General features: G+C 44.5%; 1 protein-coding gene across 25 annotated transcripts in view; it reads right to left on the minus strand.

The window, feature by feature from the left end:
* The window catches only part of RGS6 (regulator of G protein signaling 6), a 578,846-nt gene that overhangs the window by 55,700 nt on the left and 513,279 nt on the right, over positions 1-9,867 (minus strand). For all 25 annotated transcript variants that reach the window (XM_025212001.1, XM_025212004.1, XM_025212002.1 and 22 more), the window contains one exon: positions 5,390-5,576. In XM_025212001.1, coding sequence (XP_025067786.1) covers positions 5,390-5,576 — 187 coding nt within the window. The remainder of the gene's footprint in view (positions 1-5,389; positions 5,577-9,867) is intronic.

Below are 9,867 nucleotides of genomic sequence, written 5' to 3' on the forward strand. Positions count from 1 at the left end.
GAGAGAGTGATTAAGCTCCAGAGGCATGAGCTTCAGCTTTGCTTCAAACCTATGATGATGGCAGTTCCCAGTAAACTCACCTGCAAAATGAAACTGAGGTCTGATCACCTGAAAATGTTTTAGGGTTCATATCTCTAAAACTAACTGGATCCACATTTGGGCAGCTGGGCTATGAACTTGGCTGTGAATAGCCCAGATGTATCTCTCTATCCAAAGCAGCATGAAGTTTGGCATAATGGTCTACAGCTGCTCTGGAATTAAGCAAGTTTCTGAGCAGTGCATTTAAAGTCCTTGAATGAGCTGAGATTAGAGCAAAATTCCCTTAAATCATCTCTATATGAGGCAATAGCAGATTAGTTCAGGTAAATGAACATAAAATTGAAACACTTGTTTGGTTTATTGAAAAAGAAAAGCAAACAGCTAAAAAGCCTTGCTAAAAACCATGAAAGAAGTCTCAAAGGCAACTTTGTACCATGTTTTATTAAAGTATGCCTGGCTCCAAAGGAAGTATCTTACAACCAAGCATTCCTATCAGGAAACAGTGCATTCGTGTGATACTGGTTTACAATGCCATGGTCTAGAAAACTGGAACATAGATTAATAGCTTTCTGAAGGCAAGGGACATTGTAAGTGGTCAGCAATCTTGTACAAATTTGGAAAACATGGGGTTTTGAAAAAAAAAAAGCACAGAGAATGTCAGAAGCAAGCACAGTTAATGTATGTCATAACTAAGCCGCTCTACCCCTCTATTTACAACCCCATCTGAATGTCACATATAAGAAACTAAAATCTAAATCTAAATCTTTTAGATGTCAGCAGCATAATTAGTAGAAGGAGGCTATTTGGGTGGAGTGGACCCTTTTTTATTTCTGGAGGTAGTCCTGAGTGGTTCATATCTTGGGAAGTCACACTGGTTGCTCAATGATGCTGATAACTGTTGTGAGTTTCAATTCCTGCAAGTGGTGCACAGACTTAATTGAACTGACCTTTCCCCATGGTGCTCTCATATTAAAAGCTGATTTAGTCCCAACTGAAAACTGTTTTGATCATTATAATCTTTTGCTTAGTGGACAGCTGTCCAAGAGCAGAAAATAATCATTTAAATTGGCAGTCCCTCCTTTGGAGGGGCTAAAATGAGGCTAACAGTAGGTGCTACATATTGAGATTGAAGAGCATGAACATGGCTGTGTGTACTGAGGATCAGGATAGAATCAATAGCAAGTGTTGAATGGGTCAGGAAAGAGGAGCACCCACAAAACACTATGGGCAGGTGGGGCATAGGAGTGGAATAGCACAGCACATTCTGGTCAAAATTGACTTGAGTTAACAAACTATTGGGACATGATGACTGGAGTAGCAAGAGGTGCTACAAGGCCAGGTGAATACATACATGGTAGTGTGGGGAATACAGGAGTAAGAAGAGTAGGGCTGTGTGGAACAGCACCGTTCCATTTTGCCTTGAGTTTTGATGGTTCGCTGGAACAGTGTTTTGTATCGAATTTTGTTTTGATTTGAAACAGCTGTTCTGTTCCGTTTTGTCAAAATGGAAAGGCTGTTTTGACGCTATTTCAAAATTTTGGTGGGGATGGGGAAGTCAGCCAAGCTGGGCTGACTTCCCCATCCCCATGCTAGATTGAGGCAGGGGATGGAAAGCAGCTCAGCTGGGCTGTCTTGCTGCTTCCAGTGCAATCTAACGCCAGGGATGAGAAGTCAACCCAGCTGGGCTGACTTCCTGTCCCCTGCTGAATCTTGCACTAGGGATGGGAAGTCAGCCCAGCTGGACTGACTTCCCATCCCCAGCCTAAGGTCGAAACGTTTTGACTTTCAAAACGTTTTGACTAGCCTCGTTTTGTTTCGAGGCTATTTCAACGGCTTTTGTTTCATTCCAATTTTGCTGTTTTGACCTTGAAATTAGTTGAAACAATGTCGGAACGAAATGGCTGGCGAAATTTCGCACAGCCCTAAATAAGAGTAGCAGTGATAGGCTCGCCAAACTGGGTAGATTCATTATATACAGGAAATCTGAATACTCCAAATTTCTGATACGCAAGGATTTAAGATTTTAGTTCAGTTCATTAGCAAAACCCAGATTCTCTCAAGACTGTGGGAAACTGGGGATCAAGGGCCTTTAACTGAGGTTCATTTTTGTTTAGAACCCACTTCTTCCATGTGCTCTTTCTATGTCAGTCTCCTCAGCAAAGCTATTGCTACATCCTTGCTTATTGTTCTTGATGGCTGTATCTTGGCTGGTTGAGCTCTTTGGGGCAGGGAATCATTCAGCTGTAACATGCCATGGGCATTTGTGACATAAAATATATCAGAGTATGTTATAGCAGGGAGGGACAACTCTTTTTTGGCAGGCATGCCACACATTAAGCCTCATGTTCTTCATGAGTGCCATTGTGACCCCTTTCCCCTTCCCCTGCCTGATCCACTCCTCTTTCTGTCCCTTGCCCTGTGTCCCTGCTTGATCTGCTGCTCTACTCCCAGCTTGATCTGCTGCTGTATTGCCTGCCCCTTCCCCAGACTACCACATGCTACATGCAGAGGCTGCCTGTGCCACTTGCAGCATGCATACCAGAGGTTACCCACCCCTGTGCTATGGTTTCAACTTTTCATCTTCATATGTTCACTGGTTTGAAACACACTTTGTCATATTCCTTCTTACTCCATCCCAGTTATGCTTATGCTTCTGTTCCTTCCTAATTTCTCCTGTGTGCCCCTAACAATTTTAAAGGTGGTGCCTTACAGTTCAGTATACAGGCCCTGGTGCCTCCAGGTATTGTGTTTCTATTCTCAACTGAAGAGAGGACATCTGAGCATTTCTGAGTTGTAGGCCGTTAAAGAAGGCACTGTTTTGTAAACTGAATATTTCTCTTATCTAAGGACACTCACATCATTGCATTTTCTCTCTTATCTTGTGTATTTTTATTCAGACACTCAGATATTCCCTCCCACACTAGTGTGTTTTGATTTTCCCTCCCACACTGGCCGCATATGGTGTCACAGGATTGTGACATAGGTGAGTTCTCATAGGATGGTGCTAAAGGAAAAGGTGCCCACAACTCGTCAGGGTGCTGCAATCCACCCATGTCATCGCCATGTGAACAGGTGGAGAATGTAAGGATACTACTTGGAGAATGTGTACTTTGTTATGAGTAGTTTATTCTGGCTGGGCTTCTAGGGAGATCATGCCACTCTAAAACAACCACCTCCAGATGTAGCCCCAATGAAATGTGACATTGCAACCAGAAACAATCCTTTTTGGAATGAAGTGATGGTAGCTGTCATTGTGTTATCTTCCCATAAATGCATCTGGCTTTTATATTTCTTTTTATTTCTGTTTGTCGCCTCATTTGTTAATTTATAAATTGACTCAGAAATTACTGGCATGGCTTTATGATGGCTGTAGACTCTTCAGTGCACAGCTAGGTAACTTGGACATATCAGCTGCCTATACACATGCTTGGGGGGCGGGGAGAGGGGGGCATTTTAATTAGAGCAGTTCCCGAACAGCCGCTCTAATTAAAATGGCTCTCTGTCACATGCATTAATCCTCCACACATTTCAAAATGGCTGTGGGATGCTTTATCTAAAGCTCACTCGATGAGGCTTAGATAAAGTTCCCCTGCGGCCATTTTGAAAATGCATGGGGGCTTAATACACATGACAGTGAGGCAATGCTGAAGTGTTCTAATTAGAACATGGAGCATACTCACCAAATTGAGTTTGCTGAAACACATTCTAATTAGAACATGAATGAGCACATCTATAGGCACCAATCTTCCCCACAAACATCCTCTGAATTTTATCTCTGGAATGTTTTCATTGACCGGGATGTGATCTCCAGTAGGATGAAAGTCAGGCAGAGCTCTCATTGTGGCCTTGTAGTTCTTGGCCATTGGACTATTTCCATTATATGTAACAGACAAACTGGGGCAATCAGACACTGTAAAAACTGTTTGTAATAAAATCTATCAGGGAAGCCCCTGCCCCTACCTAAAACTTATCTGAAGAACTCCCGCTCAGTTTTATTGTCAGCATTTAAAATTGTGAATTGATCAGTCCAAGTTTAGATTTTTGTCATCTTCTACTGATTAAATGTTCATTGTCAAGCTGTCAGTCTTGCTTTCAATAATTCTATTAAAAATTGTAATCCATTTACTTGGACCTCACTCTTGTCCTGTCTCTGACAGCTTTGGCCTATATTTTCTAGACAGGAAACTAATTCGGATTTGAACACATCCCTTTTTACCTGGGTCCAAGGATCAAGACTGTAAGTTCAAAGGAACACAGTATTTCACACAACTCTTTATGTAACCATATAAAAAGCATTACAAGAATGGTCCAAAAATACATCACAGCATACATCAATGTTAATACAACATTTAAAACATCACTTTAGAATGCCATTTTTATTAAAAAATGTCATTTTTTTGTATTTGCTGTATTTCACTTTGCTTTGATTATGAAAAAATATTTTAAAATTATTTTTTGTTCTTATTTATTAACTAATCTCCTATTCCATGTGTCCATTTTGGCCTATGTATAATGACGTGTCAACTTTCTAGAAGGGTGTGAAGTTTTGTTCTAACTTGGAGGAATTTTTTAATAGATTATCCGTTTTCCTAAAGGCAGGGCTTGAATTACAATTTGACTCTTGGGGCGGGGTCTGCAAAAAAATTAGGCTTCCCATCATGATGTCCTAATAAAATTGGACACCCCCCCCCACCCCAGGTTTGATTTTCAAATGTTACAGGGGGCTCACATTTATTATGGTGGGGCCCAGCTCCCTCCCAACCTCCCCCATAATTCAAACCCTGCCTAAAGGCATTTTCTGTTTACAGTTTATCTGCACTTTTCCCTCATGAATCAGGAGCTCTAAATGAGAAGGGATTAAAACACCTTACGGATCACTAGCCTACAAGTTTTCCAGGTGCATGGTCTGACAGAAATGTTTCTAGTCACACCATGTGGAGCTGCTGCTTCTTAATTAAAAATAAATATGGTAAAATAAATATGTATCAATCAGGGAGGGTTGATGTGATAGCAGTTCTTGTATGTGATAAGCTTTTGGGGTAGGAAGTCCAGAATGACTAACCAAACTTCACAATTTCCTTTCAACTGCTTTGATTGGACCATTGCTTCAGCTCAATGCTCCTTGCAGATCTGTAAGCTTAAGACCATCTGCTCCCAGAGGAGCATTAGCCTGTTAAAGCTGATAGATTCAAAGAAATATCATATGCCGAGCTGGAATGGAAAGCTCCAAAAATCACTTCCAAGTGTCTCTCTTTCTCTTTTTAAGTCAGTGGAGTATAATGTGGCAGTAAAACATTTGAAAGCACAGACAAACTAGCAGCTTTAGTTAAATAAAAAACCCCAAACCAACCTGTGCATCTTCATAGGTATACCTCCCCGGGTCCTTGACGTTTTGGCTTGTTCTCTCATAGCTGTGTGAGTCCAGGTTGATGGCACTTTGTGCCCCAGGAGCTAAAAATTCTTGCCAGATTTCCTCCACTCTGATGGCTACATCTTGCAGAGGTTGTTTTTTGAGATCTTGGACCGCCAACCAAAACCTTCCATGGGACAAAACAGAACAGGAAGAGAGACAGTATGTGAGAGAGAGAAAGAGAGAAAAGGCTCAGATATAACTTTACAGACCAGCCTTAGCAGAATTCTAAACCTCACACTAAGACCTGGTCTTTCAGGTCTTTAAATCAATGTGAAGAGTCTATTTTGATTGTACATGTATTGGACTGCTCAATATGCTCTACACCAAATCATTAAAATGCAGGTAGGTGAGAACAGTGACTTCAAACAAACAAACAAAATGTTTTTAATCAAAATGTATTTGTTCCCTGCACTGGTGACTTTATTGACTCCAGGAATGGGTTGTTATTCCTGTTAGCTCTACAAAGTCATACCAGCTATATAAAAATCAGCTAGGGCATATGTGCACATAATGATCATCACCATGTACATGTGACAAAAATTTCTTTTGTGTGGCTTATGAGTGACACACATTACATGTGTGAAAAGTTTGGGGGCTTCAAATAAGTTTGCAATGTTGCAAACTACAACACATCCCCATGTTGTTTAGTTTCCACCGTTGCTACCAGTCTCTAATCTGAAAATTCACCCTCTAGCCAAGGGAGAGGTAGGCAGGCTAAACCAAAAAAAGGATCAGGCCCCTTGCCACTTCTGCCTTTAGCAGGAGCCTGGAGGCTGCAGGCTCCCGCTAAAGATAGAAGAGGCAAGGGGCCCAGTCCTTTTTTTTTTTTGTCTGTGTAGCACCTGCCTGCTTCTCCCTTAGCCAGAGGGCAAGCTACCAGTAGGCTGAGTGGCTCCTGAGCTGTGGGGGCCCCTGGTCCTTCCCTATGTGGTGGTGGTACCCGCTGGGGCTGCCCAGGCAGGCTGGGTTCTACCCTGCTTTGGAGGCAGTACCTGGCTGGATTCAACTGTTCCGCAAGCCTGCCAGGGCTTCCAGTGCCCCATGCACTGTCCCTGCTGCCTGGGACTGCCCAGGAATGGGCTGGCTTGTCCTTGGAGTAGAGTGGGAAGGTGGCAGAAGAGCAGCTGGGTTCATGGCACTGGAAGCCTGCTGAGCCTGAACTTCCCTGAGCCTGCTTGGGCTTCCAGTGTCCCATGCACCATCCCCGCCACCTTCTTCAGCTCCCAGCACTCCCAGCCAGCCTCCTGCCACCTCCCTGTGTTGCCCCGGGGCAAACCAGCCTATTCCCAGGCACTCCCATCACCTCACCACCAGATGAAGAAGAAGTGGTGGATGAGGATTTCTTTAAACAGCTAGTGGAAGTTTCCCAATCACAAGTCCTGGTTCTCATGGGGGACTTCACTCACCCTGACATCTGCTGGGAGGGCAATACGGCAGGGCACAGGAAATCCAGGAAGTTTTTTGGACAGTATTGGGGAAAACTTCCTGGTGCAAGTGACAGAGCAGACAACTCAGGGCCATGCTCTTCTTGATCTGCTGCTCACAAACAGGGAAGAATTGGTGGGGAAATGCAGTAGTGGATGGCAACTTGGGCAGCAGTGACCATGAGATGATTGAGTTCAGGAGCCTGAAGAAAAGAATGATGGAGAGTAAGGACCCTGGACTTTAGAAAAGCAGACTTTGACTCACTCAGGGACCCCATGAGCAGGATCCCCTAGGAAGCCAGTCTGAGGGGGAGAGCTGTCAAGGACAGCTTGCTGTACTTTAAAGAAGCCTTAGTGAGAGTGCAGGAAGAAACCATCCTGATGTGCAGGAAGACCAGCAAGTATGGCAGAAAACCAGCTTGGCTTAGCAGGGAACTTTTCAGTAAATTAATCACAAAAAGGAAGCATATAAGGAGTGGAAATTTGGACAAATAACTAGGAAATATATAAGAGCATTGTTTGGGCATGCAGGGATGAAGTCAGGAAGGTCAAAGCACAATTGAAATTGCAGCAAGCAAGGGATGAAAAGGATAACAAAAATGGTTTCTACTAGTATGTTGATAACCCATTTCTAAGCAGTGGGAGGAGAAGAAGGTGGTTAGGAACAGTCAGTGTGGATTCATCAAGGTCAAGTCATGCCTGACCAACCTGATTGCATTCTATGATGGGGTGACTGGCTCTGTGGATGCAGGGAGATCAGTGCATGTTGTATACCTTGATTTTAGCAAGGCTTTTGATAACATCTCCCATGACATTCTAGCAGGCAAACTAAGTAACTACAGGCTGGATGAGTGGGCTGTAAGGTGGATAGAAAACTGGCTGGAGGATGGGGCTCAGAGGGTAATAATCAATGCCTTGATGTCTACTTGGCAGCCAGTATCAAGTGGAGTGCCACAGGGGTTGGTCCTGGGGCCAGTTTTGTTCAATGTCTTCATCAACGACCGAGAAGATGGCATAGAGTGCACCCTCAGCAAGTTTGCAGATAACACCAAGCTGGGGGGAGTAATAGATACACTGGAGGGTAGGTCTAGGATTCAGACTGACCTAGACAAATTGGAGGGTTGGGCCAAAAGCAAGCTCATGAGGTTCAACAAGGACAAGTGCAAAGTGGACATTAAGCTGAATTTGAGCCAACAGTGTGCCCTTGTTGCCAAGAACGCTAACAGCATACTGGGCTGCATTTGTAGGAGTGTGGCCAGGAGGTCAAGGGAAGTGATTTCCCCCCTCTATTCAGCACTGGTGAGGCCACATTTGGAGTACTGTGTTCAGTTTTGAGCCCCCCACTACAGAAAGGATGTGGACAAACTGGAGGGAGTCCATCAGAGGGCAACAAAAATGGTGAAGGGGCTGGTGGCACATGACTTATGAGGAAAGACTGAGGGAACCAGGCTTGTTTAGTTTAGAGAATAGGAGATGTGGAGGGGATTTAATAATAGCCTTCCAATACCTGAAGTGGGGTTCAAAATAGGATGGAGATAGACTGTTCTCAGTGGTGCCTGATAACAGGAAAAGGAGCAACGGTTTCAAGTTGCAGCAAGGGAAGTTAGGTTAGATATTAGGAAGACTTTTCTCACCAGAAGGCTAGTAAAACAATGGAACAGGTTACCCAGGAAGGTTGTGGAGTCTCCCTTCTAAAGAGAAATTCTTCTTAATATCTAATACAAACTCATTATTTTATTTCATTTTATAAAACTGAGATGCAGCAGTGAACCTTGCTATGATCCAACTTAGAGGTCATTGACAAAATTGTCTCTGTGCAGTCCCAGGTGCTTTTTGCTGACAACAGGCCATGGAGTGTGAAGGAGTGCATCTGTGTATAAAAGAATGTGTAAAAATACTCAGTGTGAATCAGGGTTGTAGAATTTAAGACCCGGCTAGACAAAGGTTTGGCTGAGATAATCTAGTTGGGGATGGTCGTGCCTCGAGTAGTGGGTTGGACTAGATGACCTTCTGAGGTCCCTTCCAACTCTAATTTTCTATGATTGTATGATTCTATCTATTGCCTTCTGACTGTCTTTCTGGACTTTAGGAAGGCCTTTGACACTGTCTCTCACCCCATTCTCATTAAAAAACTAGGAGACTGTGGTGTCAATACTTACACAGTTGGATGGGTCACTAATTAGCTGGAGGGCCACACCTAGAGAGTGGTGGTGGACGGGTCTTATTCGATCTGGAGGGATGTGGGCAGTGGGGTTCTGCAGGACTCGGTCCTTGGGCCCACACTGTTCAACATCTTCATCAGTGACTTGGACGAGGGGGTAGAAAGCACCCTGTTCAAATTCACAGACGACACTAAGATGTGGGGAGAAGTGGGCATGCTAGAAGGGAGGAATAGGCTGCAATCGGACCTGAACAGGTTACAGGGGTGGGGGCAGATGAGAACAGGATGGGTTTCAACACTGACAAGTGCAAGGTACTGCACCTAGGGGGGAAGAACCAGCAGCATACCTACAGGTTGGGGAGCTCTCTTCTTGTCAGTGCAGAGGCAGAAAGGGATCTTGGAGTCATTATTGATGCCAAAATGAACATGGGCCGACAGTGTGGGGACGCGGTCAGGAAGGCCAACCGCACCTTGTCATGCATCCACAGATGCATCTCAAGCAGGTCCAAGGAGGTGATCCTCCCCCTCTATGCGACACTGGTCAGGTTGCAGTTGGAGTACAGCATCCAGTTTTGGGCGCTGCACGTCAGGAGGGATGTGGACAACATGGAGAAAGTCCAGAGGAGGGCCACTCGCATGATCAGGGGGCAGCGGGGCAGGACCTACGAGGAGAGGCTACAGGACCTGAACCTGTTCAGCCTCCACAAGAGAAGGCTGAGGGGGGATCTAGTGGCTGTTTACAAACTAGTCAGGGGGGACCAGCAGGCATTGGGAGAGTCCCTGTTCCCCCGAGCACTACCAGGAGTGACAAGAAATAACGGTCACAAGCT

Source organism: Alligator sinensis, unplaced genomic scaffold (genome assembly GCF_000455745.1).
Source record: "Alligator sinensis unplaced genomic scaffold, ASM45574v1 scaffold381_1, whole genome shotgun sequence".
In the NCBI taxonomy this organism is placed as follows: Eukaryota; Metazoa; Chordata; order Crocodylia; family Alligatoridae; genus Alligator; species Alligator sinensis.